General features: G+C 43.9%; 1 protein-coding gene across 2 annotated transcripts in view; it reads left to right on the plus strand.

Moving 5' to 3' along the window:
* Positions 1-24,166, plus strand: part of LOC311240741 (serine/threonine-protein kinase N1-like) — a 222,827-nt gene that overhangs the window by 86,000 nt on the left and 112,661 nt on the right. Inside the window, exon 1 of one of the 2 annotated variants that reach the window (XM_084329312.1) lies at positions 22,671-22,885. The exons of the other annotated variant lie outside the window; for it this stretch is intronic. Within the exon in view, the coding sequence (XP_084185438.1) occupies positions 22,796-22,885 (90 nt within the window). The 5' untranslated portion in view covers positions 22,671-22,795. Of the gene's footprint in view, positions 1-22,670; positions 22,886-24,166 lie in introns of those variants that run through there. 2 annotated transcript variants of the gene reach the window in all.

The following is a 24,166-nucleotide window of genomic DNA, read 5'->3' on the forward strand; positions in this document are numbered from 1 at the left end:
TAGAAAGGGTCCATTTGCCATACAACTTGATGAAACTACAACTGTCGCAGACGAGGCTGTGCTCATCGTTTATGTGCAATATATCGAAAATGAGGATCTGAAGCAGGACATTCTCATGTCAGTCAACCTTACTACCACCACTCGAGGTGAGGATATTTTTACTGCAGTGGATTCTTACTTCATTCAACATAAATGCAAACCGTTCACCATTAGGGCCTGATTTGAGAGGATGAATACAGGATTTGAATATTGGCCAACATTTTGAAATACATATGGTGCAAGATTAGATTTGTTGATTGAAGGCACAAGTCAAAGAAGCATAGTGGGTCTAATTATGATGCATATGCCTGTGTATAAGCAGTTTGTTATTAAAATGACAAAAAAAAGGTATTAAACCCAGCTAGGACAGATTCTCTCTGCTACTGATTGGAATTTCCTGTCTCATATTTAGTTTAATTTGTTGCATTGATTTGTTCCATAAATGCAAACCGTTCACCATTAGGGACTGATTTGAGAGGATGAATACAGGATTTGAATATTGGCCAAACATTTTGAAATGCATATGGTGCAAGATGAGATTTGTTGATTGAAGGCACAAGTTAAAGAAGCATAGTGGGTCTAATTGTGATGCATATGCCTGTGTATAAGCAGTTTGTTATTAAAATGACAAAAAAAAGGTATTAAACCCAGCTAGGACAGATTCTCTCTGCTACTGATTGGAATTTCCTGTCTCATATTTAGTTTAATTTGTTGCATTGATTTGTTCCATAAATGCAAACCGTTCACCATTAGGGACTGATTTGAGAGGATGAATACAGGATTTGAATATTGGCCAAACATTTTGAAATGCATATGGTGCAAGATGAGATTTGTTGATTGAAGGCACAAGTTAAAGAAGCATAGTGGGTCTAATTGTGATGCATATGCCTGTGTATAAGCAGTTTGTTATTAAAATGACAAAAAAAAGGTATTAAACCCAGCTAGGACAGATTCTCTCTGCTACTGATTGGAATTTCCTGTCTCATATTTAGTTTAATTTGTTGCATTGATTTGTTCCATAAATGCAAACCGTTCACCATTAGGGCCTGATTTGAGAGGATGAATACAGCATTTGAATATTGGCCAAACATTTTGAAATGCATATGGTGCAAGATGAGATTTGTTGATTGAAGGCACAAGTCAAAGAAGCATAGTGGGTCTAATTGTGATGCATATGCCTGTGTATAAGCAGTTTGTTATTAAAATGAAAAAAAAAGTATTTTATGGTATCTTATTAGGAGGGGGTCCGCGAATTTCATCAGAGATGTTTGGGGGTCCCTGGGGGGAAAAAGGTTGGGAACCACTGATCTAGACGACAGAGTACAGCAACTTGCAATGGGCCTGGTCTACAAGATACACTACACCACTAAGAGACCCATGTACCTGTTGAAATACTTCCTAAAGGTCAGTGAATTCCATGACCACAACACCAGCGGGAGTTCCACATATCCCGTGCAACCCAGATTCGTCTTAAACAAGGGACTAAACACGTTTCACAATTATGCCACAATAATGTGGAACGCCCTACCCACAGCCGTAAAGGAATGTGAATCCTTACCCTCTTCAAAACTGCTCTCAAAGAGCACCTACGGGTGGCTGCAATTAGAAACTGGCCCCGGTAAATGTCAAAATTAAAAAGTTGTCAATGGGTCCTTAGTGATACCCCCACTGAGCATGAGCCAATCGGATGAACGGTTCTCCATATGTGAAGGACAGACACGCACACATGTACGCAGAGATTCCTTCCTTTATACTTAGATGTAGGCTATGTATTGGTCTTTGATCAACACTAGATGCGAAGAGATTATTTTACATTATTAAACTAATTTGCAGGACAGCAATGTTGCAGTTTTGTTGATCAAAGAGATTATTTGAAATAAGCAAGAAAGTCTTTCCGCTATTAAATGTGACTAAACGAGCCCTAATCCTCTGTGTCGCGCTCCACCCATTACACTGCCTTTCTTTTATTTTATTTTATTTTAACAGATTATTATTGGCAGATAATGATCTGATCTGCTTTTCTGTGGTTTCCTGGTGAGAATGTCTTTGCATTTGGCCTCTTTGAGTCAGCTGGACAGTGGACATCAATTGCTCAATTCATTCTTCTTTAACCAATGTAAAAAAAAAACGTCATAACGTCACCCTCTTAAAATAATGGCCTAAGTCATTTTTTGATATTTTTTTTTTTGCCTAACTCATATCTTCATGATGCTGGCCACCCTCTGGTACAATCGCCTACATCCTTAATTGAAAGGATCATGCTGTTTCTACCCTGGAAGAATATTGCCTATGTCAAGTGTGTGACTTAGGCAGTTTTATCTTTTGCCTAAGTCACAAGACATGCGACTTAGGCAATTTTACAACTTTTCAAGATGGCAGATGCTTCGAGAAGCAAGAAAAGCTACAGTCTGGATGAAGTAATTTCCATGATTCAGGGCTCGTCCCCTATTGGTAAGTGATAAGGTTTACTATAATATAGGCCAGGCTATACATGTTGTGTAGTTATTTAGTTTCAAGTTTTCAAGTTTCTTTAATAGTTGTCATACAGAAGTACAGAATACTTTCATACAAAATGCTTCTTACTGTTACGCTCCAGAGACTGTGCTAGACAAGATAGTATCAAATAACATAGTATAGCATGTAAATTAGAAGTAGAAAATGAGGTCACAGTGTTCAGTATAGACATATGTACAATGTTCGATGCAGAATAGACGTAACTGAGTTACCATATAATATACAATACTATGCAGTGTACTAATGTACAATATTATATAGTGCAAAGCAGAAATGCAGAAATGGGATGAGGTACAATTTAGGTACAATTTACAGTAAGGTGTACGAGTTGTAGTGCAATCCTTCATCAATAAATATAAAGTGTGGGGAGTGGGTGCTACAGTGTGTTTGTTTAAAGTGAGTGTGTGCTATAAAGTGTGGGGAGTGGGTGCTACAGTGTGTTTGTTTAAAGTGAGTGTGGATGTGTGTGCTATGTGCGTTTGATGGTTGTTGTTGTGTAGTGTTCATTGTTCGTTAAGCAGCCTGATGGCCTGGGGATAGAAGCTTCTTCTGAGTCTTTCTGTGCTCGCCTTGAGACTCCGGTATCGCTTGCCTGACCGCAGGGCTCAAAACGATGACAGACTACAAAGGCACCTCCCTCAAACTGAACAGTGACATCTCCTTAGCAAATGACCTCAATACCTTCTATGCGAGGTTTGATGCTGGTAATAACAACACCAGCCCACAAGCCACAGCAATGGGGGGGGGGGGTCTGCTGCTGATGGAGACTCAGTGTTCAGGGTAACGGAGCATGAGGTGAGGCGGACCTTTAAAAAAGTGAATATCAGGAAGGCAGCAGGACCGGACGGCATCCCCGGCCGCGTCCTAAAAGTCTGTGCCGACCAACTGGCCCCGGTATTCACTGACATATTTAACCTGTCCTTAGAACAGGCTGTCATCCCCACCTGCCTGAAGAAGTCCACTATTATCCCTGTACCCAAAAAATCCAAGCCTGCTTGCCTCAACGACTACCGCCCTGTAGCTCTCACCTCCATAGCCATGAAGTGCTTTGAGAAGCTAGTAAAGGGCTACATCTGCTCCTCCCTCCCCATCAACATGGACCCCCTGCAATTTGCATACCGCCCCAACAGGTCCACGGAGGACGCAATAGCCCATGTGCTGCACACAGCAGCATCACACCTGGACAAGAGGAAGGGGAACTATGTGAGAATGCTATTCATCGACTACAGCTCGGCATTCAATACCATAGTCCCCTCCAAACTCATAGCCAAGCTCAGGGACCTGGGCTTGAACTATGACCTCTGCCAGTGGGTCTTGGACTTCCTGACAGGCAGACCCCAGGTGGTGAGAGCAGGCAACTGCACCTCCTCATCCATCACCCTCAACATAGGGGCCCCCCAGGGCTGTGTTCTGAGTCCCCTCCTCTACTCCCTGTACACACATGACTGTGTGGCTCAGCGGAGTAGCAACACAATCATCAAATTTGCCGACGACACAGTGGTGGTGGGCCTGATCTCTGCCAACGACGAGAGGGCCTACCTGGAAGAGGTCAAGGTCCTGGCGGGATGGTGCCAGGAAAACAGCCTCTCCCTGAACGTCAGCAAAACAAAGGAGATGATTGTGGACTTCAGGAGGTCGGGGGTCAAGGACTACAGCCCCCTCAGCATCGACGGGGCACCGGTTGAGAGAGTCAACAGCTTTAAGTACCTCGGAGCCTACATATCCGAGGACTTGACATGGACCACACACATTGACAGTGTTGTGAGGAAGGCACGACAACGCCTCTACTTCCTCAGGCGCCTAAGGAAGTTCCAAGTCAGTCAGAAGATCCTTAAGAACTTCTACTCATGTACAATAGAGAGCATCCTGACTGGCAACATCACCTCCTGGTTTGGGAATAGCACTGCACAAGACCGAAGCAGACTACAAAGAGTGACACGTTCAGCCGAACGCACAATCGGAGGGGGGCTCCCCACCCTCCAGAACATTTACAACAAGCGGTGCAGGGGGAAGGCTAAGAGAATCATTAAAGACTCCAGTCACCCGAACAACTGCCTCTTTGAACTGCTGCGGTCAGGCAAGCGATACCGGAGTCTCAAGGCGAGCACAGAAAGACTCTGAAGAAGCTTCTATCCCCAGGCCATCAGGCTGCTAAACGAACAATGAATGAACACTACACAACAACAACCACCAAACGCACATAGCACACACATCCACACGCACACACTCACTTTAAACAAACACACTGTAGCACCCACTCCACACACTTTATAGCACACACCCACTTTAAACAAACACACTGCAGCACCCACTCCCCACACTTTATATTTATTGATGAAGGATTGCACTACAACTCGTACACCTTACTGTAAATTGTACCTAAATTGTACCTCATCCCATTTCTGCTTTGCACTATATAGTACTGTTGTGACAGAGCGGCTTTAACCTGCCAGGTAAAAGTGCGCCTGTCCCTTTATGTCTGTCAATTACGGATGCGCTCATCTGGGATCTGATAGCGGATAAGAGGTGAGACGTCAGACGGTGGGGGGTTGGCCTGGTGAGACGTGAGACAGGAGACGTGCGAAGTCATGACGCGGAAGTGAGAGCGGCGAGTTTGAATGTTGTTTACCTGAAAGAAGACGTGCAGCCGATGTGAGGAGCAGGAGAACGTGAACCGGAGTTAGAGAAGTTGAAAACGCGCCAGTAAACGTTACCTAACACGGGATGGATGAGAAACGGGGATAGTCCGGACGTCTACGACCTGGTCATCTTCACCCAACGCGGACTTCGGTGCGGTAAAGTACACGCTGCACTGTTGGTTGCGCTCCTGTTCCGAGGCTGTGACGCAAGCGTCTCCGACTCAAACATTCCCCTCTCCAAGCTTCCTAACGACGGCGACACATAGCCCAGGCCAAACGCGCCTCTATCTCTCTCTCTACCCCTTCAGCCCAAGCCAAACATCTCTCTCTCTACCCCTCCAGCCCCAGCCAAACATCTCTCTCTCTACCCCCCTCCAGCCCAAGTCCAACGCCCCTCTTTTTCCCCTACTCTCGCAATCACACACACACGCACACACACACACACACACATATTTTCGTTAGAGACTTTCTATTTTTTCGTTCATTCACACAGTTGCGTGGTGGTCATCACGAACTCTTTGACATTTGGAACTATTGGCAAATGCCTATACCTGTTCACCCAATGCACTGAACTGCGTGAACGAACTGGTCTGTAAATGAATTGTTTTGTGTTCTAAGAGTTTTCTTATGATTTTGACTAATATCCAATACATGGACATTTTGACTGAATTGGGCATGACTCCTGAGTGTTTCTTTGTTATCAAACTCACCTAGTAATTATCTTGGCCATTAGTCCAGACCTATAAATCAAATTATTATATTATTTGTCTAATGAAAATTATTATATTATTTGTCTAATGAAAATTATTATTATTCTTTGTCTTATGTGGTACAGTCTTATGCCGGAGCTATAGGCCTAATTAACCAAATCAAAAAGGTATTTTTATCTTCATTGGCAGGGGTTAGACCTGTCTGGCGCCCAACGGTAAAGGTTATAGGCACTATAAGTGGACACAGCTACATAAAATGGCGCCCAACGTGGGGCTGAGGGCCTAACTGAACCAAGGTTTAAAGGTACTGTGTTAAAGAAAAAATATACATATATGTTACTTGTTGTTTTCTTTAAAGGTGCATTCTGCTATTTTGGTTATAGGTGCATGGCACTATTTTCTTTGAAGGTACATTACCCTATTTTTGTTTAAAGGTGCATGGCATTATCTTCTTTAAAGGTGCATTATGCTATTTTGGTTATAGGTGCATGGCACTATTTTCTTTAAAGGTTCATTATGCTATTTTGTTTAAAGGTGCATGGCACTATCTTCTTCAAAGGTGCATTATGCTATTTTGGTTATAGGTGCATGGCACTATTTTCTTTAAAGGTACATTGCCCTATTTTCGTTTAAAGGTGCATGGCACTATCTCCCTTGAAGGTGCATTACGCTGTTTTGTTTAAAGGTGCATGGCACTATTTTCTTTAAAGGGGCATTATGTTTTTTGTTTAAAGGTACAGTTGACAACTTTTGAAAGGTGAAACAAATTATATTGTGAAGGTTTGAAGCATTGCTCGGCTATGTGGGTTCATTAATGTGCTGTGTGCTGCTCTAAATAATTGATTTTGGGTTTATAACCTTACATAAAGCACATTCCACCCACTGATTTCACAATGTCTAAGGGCGCAGAGGCTGCACCTGCACCAAGCAGCCCGCCTCCAAACCCACCAGACCTAGACACAAAAACAGAGGGTCTAGGGTGGGATCTAAAGGGACCAGACCCTCCTGATGTTGATACCCCCTTAAGGTCTGATACGGAGAGACCTGACCAAAGGGGTATTATACAAATGAGAATTGAGAAATGTCAGCGTCGACAGGGGGAGGAGTCTCCAATGCAATTCCCGGCGACCAAGCCTAAAGAATGTGTGCATTTTCAGGAACCACTAATCGACCTCCAAACGGACCCTGCTTTGCTAACAGAGGAAACCAATGTTCTTCTGCAACCTGGAAAAATCTCAATTGACTCTGGAGAACACAAGGCTGCCTCTTCAGACTCCATATCTTCCCCAACCTCCGACACCTTGTCCCCAATTGACTTACCAGGAGTCATGGCTACCCCGGCAAGGGATTTGAACCAACTGGCTTACCAAACTCAGGGAAATTGGTTACAGTTGTGTCAGACAATGGATCAGCAGAAATTGAGAATGCAACAATTGACCAAATATGTGCAGGACTTCAATACCCGCTCTGACCTAAGAATCCAAGCTATTGGAAATCAGTCGGTGGCCAACTACACTCATCTCAAGACATGCATCGTCACCCTCCAAGATAATGTGTTAAAAGAAATGGATAATCTGGCCAAAACCACCAAAATCATAATGGCTGATGAGAATCAGGCATCTGAACAAACTCTTACCCAGCAGATCAATTTCATGGTGGTACAGTCCCAAGTAGAAGTTCAGAAGGAAATCAAAGAGGTGAAACAAGTCACCCAGGAAGGAGTGGATATGATATCCAAAGGAGTGGAATACTGTATTACACAGGTGACTCGGGTAAACAGCCAACTGGAGGAGATGAAAGTAAAGATGAAGGAGCAATCGGATAACCACGAGAACAAAGTTCTCTCTATGGAAAAGAAACTGGATGCTCTCGATCTGAAACTCACTAACATTCCTCCCACCTCACTGTTTCACCCCGTAACTTTGCCTATAGGCTCTATTTTCACACAACCTTCAGCATTCAGTACAGGTTCTCCGCTGGCAACGGCCAGCTCAAGAACTGTACCAACCACTGCTCCAACCACATTATCTACAAGATCAGTCATCACAAAGAGTATCAAGCTGACTTTTCCAACCTATGGAAAGCTGGATGATGACCCTGATCCACTGAATTATCTGACCAAATGCCATGATTTTCTGGCGCTACAGCCCTTATCCGACTGGGACCTCCTGGCAACGTTCAGAACCGTGCTTCATGGTACAGCTCGTGACTGGTGGGAGATTGCCAGATCCTCTGTAACTACATGGAGCCAATTTGAAACTGCTTTTATGTCTGCTTATCTAACTGATGATTATGAAGACGAGTTAGCAGACCGAATCAGAACAAAAATCCAAGGAGAGAAGGAAACTATAAGAGACTTCGCTTTCTCTTATAGGGCTCTTTGTAAAAAGTGGAAACCCTCTCTCACTGAAGAGCCCATAGTAAAAATGATTTTGAAAAACATCAAACCGTATCTTGCAAGTCAACTCCGAGGGCGAGTTCAGACCACCGAGGAGTTGGTGCGTCTGGGAATCCAACTTGAAAGGGATCACGAGCTCCAACTTGAGTATGACAAGAGGACCAACTTAAGAGCTCCTCAAACTCAGAATAGGACGCTCAGCGTTCCAAATCGAGTCCAGGATGGACCGCCTGTGATGTGTTGGAGATGTAAGGGACAACATCCTCCTGGATCTTGTCCCCAATATACAACTCCTGGCCACTCCAAATCTTTCAATCGACAACAAAAAACCTATTCTGCGCCGAAAGGTCAACACCCAAGTAAAGGCTTGGTGTCCACAAGGAAATTAGGCCTGATAAGTGCTCTTCCTCCTCCTCTCGCTCCTTGGAGGCTGTGTCCACCGGCTTGGCCGCGTCGAAGATGGAGGCGCCGCCGCCGCTGGAGGCCGGGGGGGCAGCTCCTCATCCTTGCAACAGGTGCTGGATGCACCCTGTATTCCAGCAAGAAGGATTCTGGAACACTTCCGATATCCCTTGCACAGATATGGGAGGAACAACACAAAGATGCCAAGATTGAGACCATCTTTAAGGCTCTGGCTGAGGAAGGAAGTTCTGTGAAAAATGACTACGCAGTCCTGGAAGATAAGGTGTACCGAAAAACACAAGGACAAGATGGACAGTGTCATTATCGGGTCTATGTCCCAGCAACCCTGATTCCGCAAGTCCTCCAGGCTTACCATGAGAACCCGCTATGTGGACATGGGGGTATCTTCAAAACCTACAAGAGGCTTCAGGAAGTGGCATTCTGGCCAGGAATGTGGACCAATGTCAAGGCACATGTTAAATGCTGTGTGAAGTGTCAGAGCCTGAAGTCCGACAACAGGAAGCCTGCAGGAATGAAGATAGCTCAGAGGACGAGTTCCTGGGTTTCGAGTGACTGGTGTTCACCACCAAAGGTGGTCTTTCACAATGGGGGGAGAGTGTGACAGAGCGGCTTTAACCTGCCAGGTAAAAGTGCGCCTGTCCCTTTATGTCTGTCAATTACGGATGCGCTCATCTGGGATCTGATAGCGGATAAGAGGTGAGACGTCAGACGGTGGGGGGTTGGCCTGGTGAGACGTGAGACAGGAGACGTGCGAAGTCATGACGCGGAAGTGAGAGCGGCGAGTTTGAATGTTGTTTACCTGAAAGAAGACGTGCAGCCGATGTGAGGAGCAGGAGAACGTGAACCGGAGTTAGAGAAGTTGAAAACGCGCCAGTAAACGTTACCTAACACGGGATGGATGAGAAACGGGGATAGTCCGGACGTCTACGACCTGGTCATCTTCACCCAACGCGGACTTCGGTGCGGTAAAGTACACGCTGCACTGTTGGTTGCGCTCCTGTTCCGAGGCTGTGACGCAAGCGTCTCCGACTCAAACATTCCCCTCTCCAAGCTTCCTAACGACGGCGACACATAGCCCAGGCCAAACGCGCCTCTATCTCTCTCTCTACCCCTTCAGCCCAAGCCAAACATCTCTCTCTCTACCCCTCCAGCCCCAGCCAAACATCTCTCTCTCTACCCCCCTCCAGCCCAAGTCCAACGCCCCTCTTTTTCCCCTACTCTCGCAATCACACACACACGCACACACACACACACACACACATATTTTCGTTAGAGACTTTCTATTTTTTCGTTCATTCACACAGTTGCGTGGTGGTCATCACGAACTCTTTGACATTTGGAACTATTGGCAAATGCCTATACCTGTTCACCCAATGCACTGAACTGCGTGAACGAACTGGTCTGTAAATGAATTGTTTTGTGTTCTAAGAGTTTTCTTATGATTTTGACTAATATCCAATACATGGACATTTTGACTGAATTGGGCATGACTCCTGAGTGTTTCTTTGTTATCAAACTCACCTAGTAATTATCTTGGCCATTAGTCCAGACCTATAAATCAAATTATTATATTATTTGTCTAATGAAAATTATTATATTATTTGTCTAATGAAAATTATTATTATTCTTTGTCTTATGTGGTACAGTCTTATGCCGGAGCTATAGGCCTAATTAACCAAATCAAAAAGGTATTTTTATCTTCATTGGCAGGGGTTAGACCTGTCTGGCGCCCAACGGTAAAGGTTATAGGCACTATAAGTGGACACCGCTACACTGTACATTAGTACACTGCATAGTATTGTATATTATATGGTAACTCAGAACATTGTACATATGTCTATACCGAACACTGACCTCATTTTCTTCTTCTAAAATTACATGCTATACTATGTTATTTGATACTATCTTGTCTAGCACAGTCTCTGGAGCGTAACAGTAAGAAGCATTTTGTATGAAAGTATTCTGTACTTTGTATGACAACTATTAAAGAAACTTGAAACTTGAATTCAAAGTTCTGTCAACGACTCGAGACTGCCAATCCATTACAGAAGAACAGAGGCAGTGGATATTTCAGAATGTTTGGTCGATGAACACCTGGGAAGAACGTCGATTATACATCAAAACTTTGGTCACAAAGGTCGCCATAAAGCAAAGGAAAGTTGCTGAAGAATCCAGGCGCAATGTGTCATTGTCCTACCAACATAAACTTCAGGATGGAACCAACTTAAACTTCAGGATGGAACGAGTCATAAAGTGTGCCAGGCACTTTTTTCTTCTATACTTGGTCTCCATGAAAGAACCATTAGACACTGGCTGAATGAAGACACCATCGACCATGACAGACAAGCAGCAGCCCCGCCAACTAAATCTGGACCTAAGAGTGGCAAGCATGCAAAGCTGGAAACTGATGTCACAGATTTCCTTAAGGACTGGTTGAAGGACCTACCCACTGTTGATTTGCATTACTGCAGAAGCACAGCGACCTACAAAGACAAGAAGTTCCTTCACCCAGGCACAACCATCTCCCAACTACATCGGGAATATCAACAAGCAGCTGCAACTGCTGGAGTGAAGGCCGTTGGGATACGGCATTTTACAGATGTGTTCCATGAAGGGAAGTATTCCGTATTCATTCCTCGAAAAAATCAGTGTGATGTTTGTGTTTCATTCAAGCATGGTAATATCAGTAAGGCCAAATATGATGCACATGTGATGGCAAAAGATGAAGCAAGACAAGATAAATCCCACAACAAGGATTCTGCAAACAATGAGAAGTCCGTTTGGACAATGGACTTGCAAGCCGTGCTGCTGTGTCCAAAAACCCAAGCCAGCTGCCTGTATTACAAAACAAAACTGCAGGTCCATAACTTTACCCTCTATGACTTGAAATCAAAGGAAGGGTACTGCTACATGTGGGGCGATCTCAGGCCCCGTCCACACGAACGCTGGGTTTAATGTAACCGTGATTGTATGTGCGCAGTTGCACTGTTCGGCCACACACAACCGGGGATTTGCTACACTGCAACCGCGGTCTTTTGAAACCGGTGGCCAGGGTGGAGTTGTGCGGTTTTGCAGTTGCGTGTGGGCATAGCAACCGAGGTTATTCCCAGTGTTTACAGCAGAGCTGTCGCAATTATTTCCCATGTTCACGGCAGACCGCGGGGTAGAGAGATTATAGCAGAGCCAACTACACCAGTGTTTACAGCAGAGCTGTCCCAAGTAGCGTTATATGAAAATGATTGTAACAAACTTTTGTTCGAAACGTATCGTCTGTGTTGAAGAGTGTTGTGATCGACTGATGTCTGTTGACGCTCAGAGTAAACATGTAGCTGCAGCTAAACTAAACTCATGTGTTGTCAAGTTATTGTTATAAGGAACCCAGTCCAGACTGCATCCCCTTAACAATTGTTTGTATTGAGCCGTATTGTATTGTACCCATTCTGCAATCTGTTAAATAACGTTTACATCCATTTCATATCGGTAACGTTACCACAGCTACGTATGTAGCTAACAACACCGGCGGTCTTTTGTGAGACTAAACTATCCGCTCTTGGTGGTAAATTGTGTTGCTGATGGTTTTGTTTCATCAACGAAATGAGAGGCAGAACACACAGTGAATGTATCCGTTTGTTTATTGCAGTTTCTTTCTTTGCTGAAAATATATGTTCCGTTGGCAAAATGATCAATAGGGTCCAGCTGTGCTTCTAAACAGGAAGTTTACTTCTTCTTCTTCAGTAAATTAATGGCAGATCGCGACCCAACAGGAAGTTTAGTGAGCGTTCAGTCTTTTCTGATTGGTTGAAATGGCCTTCATGTCTGAACAACATCGCCGCCTACTGCTTTGGCATTGTATTACATTGTACTAAATGTATCGGTTGCTGGGTTCCAGCTCTGCCGTGAGTACGCAGTTATACACGGTTGTCCACCTGTGTTCACCGTGTGGACGGAGTTTTATTTTTTCAAACTTCGGTCATATTAAATCCAAACTCTCGTGTGGACAGGGCCTCAGTAGCGAAGTATTCGCACACCTTCAATATCGCCATTTTGAAGGTTTGATCAAAGATCATCCAGAAATCAAGGAGATAGTAGTGTGGAGCGATGGTTGTGGTTATCAGAACCGCAATGCAAATGTGGCAAATGCATTTTCTGAGCTTCCCAGGAAATATGGGGTACTAATAACACAGAAGTACCTTGTTGCTGGACACATACAAATAGAGTGTGACAGCATGCATAGTACCATTGAACGTAAAATTATTACGGATATCATCACCCCGAGAGACTACGTGATCATACTCCAGACTGCAAGAATCAGACCATCACCCTACCATGTGAAGGTGGTCAAGCATGATGAAATCCTGAAATTGAATGGCTCTTACATCCTCAGCATCAGACCAGGCAAAAAAGCTGGAGATCCGACTGTACATAATTTGCGGGCTCTTCAGTTTAGCAGTGATGGCAAGGTCCATTACAAGCTATCCTTCTCGGATAACTCATGGGAAGCACTGCCACAGAGGGTCCAGGTGCCAAACAAGCTGATGACATGGATTAGAATGTTTCCACATGCTCTGCCAATCACAGAGAGGAAGTTTCAGGACCTTCAGTCCATGAAACATGTCATGCCCACCGAGTGTCATCACTTCTTCGATAATTTGCCACATAAATAGGCATCAATCAATAGCTCTGCAAAGAAGAGCTGAAGGGAGAAGTGAGGAGAGGAACATGCCTCCCAGTGTTTGATTTTCCTGCCATTTGTTTGATTTTGAGTGATTTAACTACAATAAAAACCCAGTAAAGAAGAGCTGGGGGGAGAAGTGAGGAGAGGAACATGCCTCCTCAGTGTTTGATTCACCTGGCATGTTTGATTTAGCCAAGAGTGATGTAGGAGCCAAAGCTATATATTTAGGTTATTGTATTATATGAATGTTTATTTTTATAACCTTACATTGAAATGGCATTAGGAATATTGATTGGATTTAGATAAAGTCATTGAACCGTCTGTCATAATAGACAATTCTAGAACATTTGTGATGCCACAGTATGTCTGACCGAACGGTCTAGAACATTTGTGATGTCACAGTATGATGTCATGATCGAACGTTCTGGAACATTGGTGATGTCACCGTATGATGTCATAACCCAACATTCTAGAACATTTATGTCTCTATATATAGTCCACAATTCTGCTGTGGAAAGATGGATTTTAAGAGGTGCGCAGAGTGGCGGCGTCTGCGTCCGCCGGAACTGTGCAGCGAAGACATGTGTAGGGGTAGTAGTCAGTGGTGGGAGGCGAACGGAGTAGATATGGAGGATCGGGAACAGGGAAGACCTCGCGATTGGTGGCCCCGGCCTGTGAGCGGCTGTCCAGGGTATTGGGAGGATGGTGATGGAAGTAAATGGTGTGATGGAAGTAAATGGTGTGAGAAGGGCGAGGAAGATAGCGATGACGGAATGGAGTACAGTGGGGAGGAGAGGGAGAATGAAGAGATGGAGAAGGAGGTGTGGGAAACGGTGGGGAAGAAGAGGAAGAAGCAGACGGAGAGGGACGACAGTGGCTGCGTTTACATGGACAGTTTATTCCCCTTTTCATTCGGAATTAACGTTAAATCCTATTTAAAGTTATCATGTAAACATCTGAAAATACTTAATTCCGAATGAAAATGGCCATTCCGAAATAAAATCCATTCCGATGTAAGTGGCCGGTTTATTCCGTTTATCATTCCGAATTAAAGCTTTTTCTGTCCATGTAAACGCTTTTTCGGAATTAGTTCCCCCCGGTCTTTCTGCGCATGATCGCGCATAGGCTACAGTACACATAGATGATCGCGAACAGGGGCACATATTGTTCCATAGCATACGCCTTCAGGTGATCATGACAAATCCTCTCTTACCTTGACGATTAAAAAGCCTCCATAATTTAGTAAATAAAGCTGTAGCCAGCCAGCTAGTATTGATGCTATACAAAATGCTATCCACAAAATAGCTACATAGCTAACCAACTAAATACAATGGTATCCTGAGGTAACGTTAGATACAACGTTTGCTAGTCGAAATGACTGGACACACACAGGGACAAGTTAAACATCAATCAATTAATTTATTCCAACAGGTAGTTTGAGCTGCATGTGAGCCGCGGTCTTTCTCTCCTCTCCTTTGGAAACTAATGATGATACGTTAGCTAGAAAAAGCACAGAACCGGCCGGCAAAAGTTAAGCTGCTAGCAACAGACACTATAATACTTCCGTCGGGGGATTTCAAAATAAAAGAGCGACGTCTAAAAGCACCGTAAATAGGTTTATTTTGTACATTATCTAACGTTAACACGAACCTAAACTAACTTTAGATTAGTTTAGGTTCGTGTAACGTTAGATATTGTAAAGAATAAACGTATTTACGGTGCTTTTAGACGTCGCTCTTTTATTTTGAAACCCCCCGCCCGGAAGTAAAAATTATGCTTATTTGTCTGCTTGTTATCAATGGGTTGCTACATACGGGGTACAATGTTACATAGGCTGTGCGTCGATGTTGCAGAAGCATAAAGGCCTGCAACACCTTTGCTTTGTCGATGTTGTGGTGCAGTTGCTTTGAAGTTGCTGTAGCATTTAGAGGCCTTTAACGTTAGCAGAATAGACACACCGAGAGTCTGGTTAATGTTGTTTGGTACGCTAGCACAGTAGCTGAGAATACCGGTCGCAGCTGTTTGTTTACTTCTGGTAAACGTAATGACGTTAACATCCTGTTTACGTTTACCCAATCAGAAGCCTTCCCAGCCCCAAACCTTACGATGACTCGAAAACTCCCGATTAGACAGTGACTTTCATGTAAACACCTTGTCGGAATTAAGATTTGACATGTAAACTCGCATGATTTTTTTTTACATCCGAATGATTTGATTCCGAAGTTATAATTCGGAATTAAAAGTCACCATGTAACCGCAGCCAGTGATGGGGATAGCCAGGGCAAGGGTAAGGGGTCGGGTGAGAGTAGGGGGGAGGAGAGTGGGGGAGAAGGGGGGAAGAGGAAGAAAGTGGGGGACGATAGCTCAAGTGGGCCGGGAGACGAGGGTGCTGGAAAAGATGTGGCAAAAGCGGAAGTGATCCATATAGTGGTCAGGCTTGAGGGGGAGAGGGGTGAGAGGAAAGTAGGTAGGCTCGAGTGGCCCAAACTCATTGCCGAGCAATTAGGGGAGGTAAAGTACGCGAGAGTTTTGTGGGATGGGAATCTGGCCGTAGGGTGTGGTAGTGAGGGGCAGGTGGAGGTGGCTAGGAAGATGCGGAGCATTGGGGGGGTGGGTATAAGTAAGGTGGCGAGAGTAGGGGAGAAGAGGGGGGGGGGATGTAAGGGGGTGATAGCTGGGGTACCGGTCGAGGTTACAGTAGAGCAGCTGGTGGAAGAGCTAATGGAGAACGGGCGTAATGGCATAGTTAAGAGTGCAGAAAGGATGAAGAGGGGAGCAGAGAGGGCAGTGACGGGGACGGTAGTGATTACGTTTGAGGGTGGGGTTGTTCCTAGGGAGGTGTTTGTAGGGCGTAGGATGTATAGGGTTAGGGAATTTGTTCATAATCCTCTTAGGTGCTATAGGTGCCAGGAGTTTGGCCATATAGCTACCACGTGTAGGAAGGGGCTGAGGTGCGCTAGGTGTGGCGGGGAACATGAATATGGGAATTGTGGAGAGGGAGTGAAGCCGAAGTGCTGTAGTTGTGGTGGGGAGCATAGTGTAGCGTTTAGGGGGTGCGAGGTGATGATGAAGGAGGTCGCGGATCGGAGAGAGAGAAGGGAGGGTAAGTTGACGTATGCTGGGGCGGTTAGCAGGGCAGGACAGGGTAGCCAAGAAAGGGTGCAGGGGGTTGAAGGAGGGCATTTGGCAGTGAGGGTAGAGCAGGTGGAAAGAGAGAGGGGAAGGGAGGAGAAGTTAGGTATTGTGGCCTTCGTGGCAGGGGTAGTTACTGGTATGGCAGAGGCTAAGGGTAGAACAGAGATGGTGAAGATGATTGTTAGGAATAGCGGTTCAACATCTGGGATTGGAAGGTCTGGACTGGAAGGAGGTGTATAGTGAATTGGCTGAGGGGGCTGCGAGGGACAAGGCTGCGAGGGACAAAGCAGCCCAGGATAAGATAGCAGGGGGCAAGGAGGGTCCCGCGGAGGGGGGCTCAGGCAGGAAGTAGCAGCAGTAGCTGCACTCCAATGGACAATGTAGTTGATGACGGGGTCCAGTAGAAGAAGAAAAAGAAGGTGAAGAAGGAGAAGGAGAAGAAGGAGAAGAAGAAGAGCCCATAAAAAGAATTGCGGAGGGCAGTAATACGCCACGATGCGTCTACTCTGCCGGAAATTCAAATAAGAAGAAGAAGAAGAACAGGCAGTGTGTAGCTTGAAACAGGACTGAACAGGACTGAACAGATAGACTAAACAACATAGACTGACGCCTGCATTTCTTAACCAAGGTGCCAAGCCTACCGCTTTGCTGTGGAAAGAGCCGGCAAGTTGATTTACGGCTTTCCAGTGTGGAGGAATTTTCATGTGTCGAGTCGGCGGTGATTTTGGAGACTGGGAAAATACAGTTTTCTTACCTTGTAGTAGTAACGTGAATATTTAGGAAAATATCTGTAACCACTTCTGTAAAGAGACTTCGCTGTGGAAGAGAAATAAACCATTTGGATATCTTTGTTTTACACTGGAGCGGCTGTGGACAGTATTTTTCTTTATCAACGAACGTACTACTCACGAGTAAGCAACTTTAACCAGTAGAGTGGAACGTCGGCCCTCATAAGTGATTTGAGTTGTAACCTGAGTTTGCTTTATTGAATTAAAGGGCCAACCACGGCCAAACTGCCCTCTGTCTCCTGAGTCTCTGTGTGCCCTGCTAGTGTGGCTTATCCTTCCCCATTGTCTGTCAAAGAAATGGGAATAAAAGAAGTGACACGTTTTGCCCAAGTCACTTACTCAAGAAGTAATTTGGCCTAAGTCAGGTTTAAAATGGCTCAAGTCACAACGGCATGTTCGTAAATTGGCCCAAGTCATTTATTCCTTTTATGTTACATAATTGATAGACATCGTTATTTTTATGTTAATTGTCTTCTATTGTCATAAAATTTTTGTGTGAAATTAGTAATAAATATGATATATTCTATATATGGTTCAGTTTATTATGTTTCCTGAAAAATGAGAAATTATGACTTAGGCCACTATTTTAAGAAGGCGACGATAAGTAACATGTGCAGAGCCTCCAACCAGGTTACAACACATATTTACTACACATGCCATTAGCATTATTCTATTTTTATGTCATAAATCTAAAGAAAATTATTAAAGGCACTGTGAACCAAAGAGATATTTCTTCATTGGCATGAAATTGGTAGGCAACTGAGGTGAGAAATCAACAATGATCAACTATAAATGAAATGCATAAAAAACTAAGTTAAGCATAGATAGAAATAGAGTGTGGTCAAATAAAATGGATATTAAAGCGATTATGTGTAATTATGGCGTCTGCTGGCCGCGGTTGGTACTGTCTGTGTTTTCAATATATTTCCCAAGAGCGCCTTTTTTCTGTCTTACCTGTGTTTTCTTGTTTGCATGCAGACGTTCGGCAGAGTGACTGCTTGGTGTGTTGGTGGTCGAGGTGGCTGTGTAGTTGTTTTCTATTGTTGCTACAAAGAGCCTGTGTTCTGTGTGCGAAGAAACTATGGTGTCTCGTTCATTCTAGGCGTCTGGTATCGCGAGAAGGCTGACCGAGATGGTCGCACCAGTACTGCCTTGCATCACTTTGTTACAGTAAAAAGTAATGTGATTACAGTAACATAGTTACTTTGTAATGCGTTAACCCCTCCCCCCAACACAGTCTGTTTGACTCTATTTCTTCCTATAGAGTATAGACATAATAAAGCAAACACCCTCACATACTAGGGATGCACCGATCCGATATTGATATCGGATATCGCCCCCGATATCACTAAAATAGCTGGATCGGGTATCGATAAAAAAAATATATCTGATTTAAAAAAAAAAATCTTTTAATAATAAATAAAATAAGAAATAACAATTCAGTACATTTATATCTTGTCTTAATTTGTTACATTTAGTTTCACTAAGTTAGGAAAGTAATGTTTTAAGTCAAGCCTGATGTTGCCTTGCACAAAAGAATGATCCCAGTCCCTTCCACACAGTGAGGCATACAGTTTAATAATTGAACAATGGTTATTTACATTTACATTTAGTCACTTAGTTGACGCTTTTATCCAAAGTGACTTACAAGTGCTGTACGACAAGTTATCAGGAAGCGCACAACTCTATCAGCTGAGTAACAATGTTCATCAAAGTGTTGAGTGCTACAGTGTAGGTTAGTATATTAGTATATGTGCATGACAGTAAGGGTAGTTAGGGTTAGATTATTATAATTATTTTTATATATATTTTTTTTAATATAATGGTATGGGGATCGGTACTCGATATAGGCCGATACCCAAAGCCAGGTATCAGTATCGGGACTGAAAAAGTCGGATTGGTGCATCCCTAACACACATACACACGCACACACACACACACACACACACACACACACACACACACACACACACACACACACACACACACACACACACACACACACACAGTCTATCACATCAGTCTTGTCTCTGCTGAGCAGGAAACTGTGGCTGTTGCTCTCTAACTTAGAAAACCTGTGTGTGTGTGTTAGCACGCGTACATACAAGCGTTAGTGTGTATATGTCTGTGAGTTAGTATGTGTGCTTGCATGCGTTTGTGTGTGTGTGTGGTAGGGCTGACCTTCGAAGCTTTTTTTGGCAATCGAAGCTTCGGGGCCGAGTAGGCCTGCCACGATAACACATTTTGCTGGGCGATTAATTGCCCCCGAAAATATCGCGATAAGCGATATTATTGCGACCGGTTAGAGAATTTTTTTGAGAAATGTATTTCCCAAAACTTTTATTTTGAAGCCCACCGCTCCGTCTTTTCCGGTGTTTAAGACTTTTATTTTGAAGCCCACCGACCGGACCGGAAGTATTGTTGTGATTATCCTAGCCGACAACTTGTCTCGTCCGGTTGTGTTTTTTAGTTTTAACGTTAGCTACTAACGTTAGATGCAGCTACTACAGGCAATCAACGATGAGGAGGAAGCGCCAAAGCAGTATTATAATAGAATAGCTGTGGTGCGTAGGCACTGCAGCACGACTCGAAAACGACCTGTTATAATAAATTAATTCATGTTTAACTTGTCCCCGTCTCCAGTCCTTTGACTAGCCCCACCCGTTCATTGTAAACAATGATGCATGTAATTGTATTAACGTTATTCTGTGTTATTCTTTTTTTTTTTTGATCCACTTTTTCTCCCATTTTTCTATATTTTTCTCCCATCCCAATTTCGTATCATCCAATTCAACCCTCCCCTGTCACGAACGCTGTTTCTTGCCTCCCACAAGCCGGCTGCAATGTGGACTAAGTCATACATAGCACAAGTCCCCTCCGGTACTTGAGGTAACAGCAGTCGCATCTTTTCACCTGCGCAGCTCGACCTCTCAGTGTCGAGGAGTAACGCGTGGGAGGCTCACGCTGCCCCCGACACTTCCTGATTCTACTGCGCAGGCGCACCAACCGACTTGTAGGAGTCGCTTGTTCACAACGTTCGATCCCCACCCTTCAGTTTTCCCTCCCCGTAATACGGCCAATGTGTATTACTGCGGACGACCAGCCAAACTGAAAAACAATGTGGAGAGCTGGATTCGAACACGCGAATCCTAGCGTCTCCACACTGGTGGCGAGTGCCTTAGACCACTACACCACCTAGCCGCCCTGTTATTCTGTGTTATTCTAACGTTACACTACAAATAACGCTACTTGGTTAAAAGGAGCAACACTATTGAGAAATGTAGTTAAGCTATGTGGTGTTGCCCCACGGAGCTCCTGTGCTGTGCTGTAGTAAAGCCAGCGGCCCGCCTCCCAACACGGACAGTGACTGACAAGGGGCACTGGTTCCGCCTCATTAAAACAAACGCGCAAATAGCAATTAATCGCGTCCGTCAAAATCATTGCATTCATTTAAATTATCGCGGCAATTAATCGATTTATTGCTTATCGCGGCAGGCCTAGGGCCGAGCTTCGATTTTAATTCGAAGCTTCGAAATTTTTTTTTTTTTTTTTTTTTTTTTTTTTTATCTTATGTTGTGGGACTTGTACAGCACTTTCGTAAACGTTGTTGTTTTTAAATGTGCTCTATAAATAAAGTGGGTTGGATTAATTAATTAAGTAGCCCCTTTCGTGACTGACGCATCCAACAAGGTTTCACTCGGCTGTGTGATTTAATTCAAGGTGGATCGCTGTTGTCGTTTGAACAACTTCAGATTTCATGGGAACTACCAATCCCCCAAATCAAGAATGTTTAAGATGAATGAAGTAAGATTTTGATTATTTGAAATATGGCCTGTGTAGACTAAACTATGCACAGAATTATGTCAGTCTACAAGGTCCGGATTCTACATGGTCCGGCAATGTAGACCTTGTAGACTCCACTACAGACCAATTATCAGTGAATGTTCATGCATTTTTAAGAAGGGCAACTTCCACAAAAAAACAAAGAACTCACCAAAACATCTCAGTAGCACCTTATCTAAATGTTATATTTCATATATGGAGATTCATATTTATTTATGTATTGCATGCATATCTACATTTTATTTCCTATTTTGTTTATTCATCCCAGTATCTTTCTTTCTTATGTGTGGAATTCTACAATGGTTGAAGAAGTGAGTCTTTAGTCGACGGCGAAAGATTGGACGGGATTCGGCTGTCCTAACTGGGATGGGTAGTTCACACACACACACACACACACACACACACACACACACACACACACACACACACACACACACACACACACACACACACACACACACACACACACACACACACACACACACACACACACACACACACACACACACACACACACACACACACACACACACACACACACACCTACACACACACACACAAATCGAAGTAAAAAAAAAAAAAAAAAAAAAAAAATTTTTTTTTATAAACTTCGATTTTTTTTTTAATGTTCGAAGCTTGTGCCATCGAATCGAACGTTCGAAGCTTCGAAGCATTTAAGACAGCCCTAGTGTGTGGGCACACGTACATACAAGCGTTGGTATGTATATGTCTGTGAGTTAGTATGTGTGCTTGCATGTGTTTGTGTGTGTGTGTGGGCACACGTACATACAAGCGTTGGTGTGTATATGTCTGTGAGTTAGTATGTGTGTGTGTGTGTAGTGGAGAAGGTCCTTTTTGGACCCTCGGATGTCCTAAAAGAAATAATCCAATAGAAAGTTATGTATTGTGTTATCTGATCTGCAAATTCAAAACAAGCATTTAAAAATGTGTACTACTGTATGTATGTATGTATGTATGTATGTATGTATGTATGTATGTATGTATGTATGTATGTATGTATGTATGTATGTATGTATGTATGTATGTATGTATGTATGTATGTATGTATGTATGTATGTATGTATGTATGTATGTATGTATGTATGTATGTATGTATGTATGTATGTACGCGTATGTATGTATGTATGTATGTGTGTATGTACGCGTATGTATGTATGTATGTATGTATGTGTGTATGTACGCGTATGTATGTATGTATGTATGTACGCGTATGTATGTGTGTGCATTCCTGTGTCTATGTATCCGTGTGAGTGTGTTAGAGTGCACTCAGTTTCTGTCTCTGTCTCTCTCTTTCTTTCTCTCTCTTTCTCGAGCAGAACAGGAAACTGTGGGGTGGAGCTGGCTCTTGAGATGCTCTCTCTCTTTTCCTCCGCCTCATTCACTCACTCACTCACTCACTTGCTCGCTCGCTCGCTCCGGATTTAGACTGGCTTTTGATTCCTGGCGGGAAGCACATCCTGGGATTTAAGGAGGCAGGAACAGCGCTCTTGTTGTCTTGAGTGGTGGGACCGTGAGCTGTGTGTGTGTGTGACTGTGTGTGTGTGTGGTGTGTGTGTGTGTGTGTGACACAGAGGGCAGGTTGTTGGCAGCAGAGGCCACATAGACCAACCATGTCCAGTGAGGAAGTGCTGGCGGACTGCCAGGGGAACCACACCACGGACCCCCAGACGCACACGGAGCCCAGTGACGCGGAGACGTGGGTAGGCGACCGTGGAGATAGCCTGCAGAGTTGCACCTGAACACGGCTACTTTCACCGCGGCCGTTTGAGTCTCTGCCCTGACTCAAACCCCCGGCCCTGTTCTCCTTCTCTGCTTCCTCCTTCATTTCCTGTAAAAAGCATAGAACTCAACTGACCGTGACTCATAGGGGCTGTTTTTAAGCCCCCCTCTGCTGTGTGTTTCACCCGGCGACTGGTCACACACCTCTGCGGTGCGGAGGCTCTTTGTTGTTAAGCGCCAGGGATTAGATGGCGTTGTATTGTACAGGAGTGCGTCACGACCTCAACGCTCCCTTCCTGTTGCTCCCCGTTCTATTGCTTTTTGCTGCTCTTTTCTTCTGCTCTCAATGGCTGTGGTCCCCCTGCTACTGTTACTGCTGATGGTTCCTGTTCTTTTCTTACAGTAGCTTATCTCAGGCCTGCCACATCAGAAAGAGAGAGAGAGAGAGAGAGAGAGAGAGATTCTGCCCTTCTTGCCAGGCCATGAGCGAGGCTTGAGAGGCCATGACTGCCTCTCCTACCCCCCCCCCCCCCCCCCCCTCCTGCTTTGCCATGGACATTTGTTACCCCACTCTCTCTCTCTCTCTTTGACTCTCCTGCCCTTAATTTTCCCGTTCCTAGTCTACAGTATCTATTTACTTGTTGTTTCTCTGTTTAGTCTTTGTACTATCATATCTTTGTACTGGTTGTTTACTGGTGAGTCATGTATTATGTTTCACTGTCTAGGTCCTGTGGTTCTATGTTCAGTATCTTTCTGTTTAGTTTCTCTAGTAACTAGAGTCTAGTTTGTGTGTATATAATATCTGTCTTTAATATTTGATGCTTCATGTAAATTGTCTCCTAGTGTTACTCATGTTATCTTAGTGTTCTCATGTTATCTTAGTGTTCTTCTCTCATGTTATCTTAGTGTTCTTCTCTCATGTTATCTTAGTGTTCTTCTCTCAGGTTATCTTAGTGTTCTTCTCTCATGTTATCTTAGTGTTCTTCTCTCATGTTACCTTAGTGTTCTTCTCTCATGTTATCTTAGTGTTCTTCTCTCATGTTATCTTAGTGTTCTTCTCTCATGTTATCTTAGTGTTCTTCTCTCATGTTATCTTAGTGTTCTTCTCTCATCTTATCTTAGTGTTCTTATCTCATGTTATCTTAGTGTTCTTCTCTCATGTTATCTTAGTGTTCTTCTCTCATCTTATCTTAGTGTTCTTCTCTCATGTTATCTTAGTGTTCTTCTCTCATGTTATCTTAGTGTTCTTCTCTCATGTTATC

The sequence above is a fragment of the Notolepis coatsorum genome, assembly GCF_963971535.1.
Source record: "Notolepis coatsorum genome assembly, chromosome: 14".
NCBI classification, from domain to species: domain Eukaryota; kingdom Metazoa; phylum Chordata; class Actinopteri; order Aulopiformes; family Paralepididae; genus Notolepis; species Notolepis coatsorum.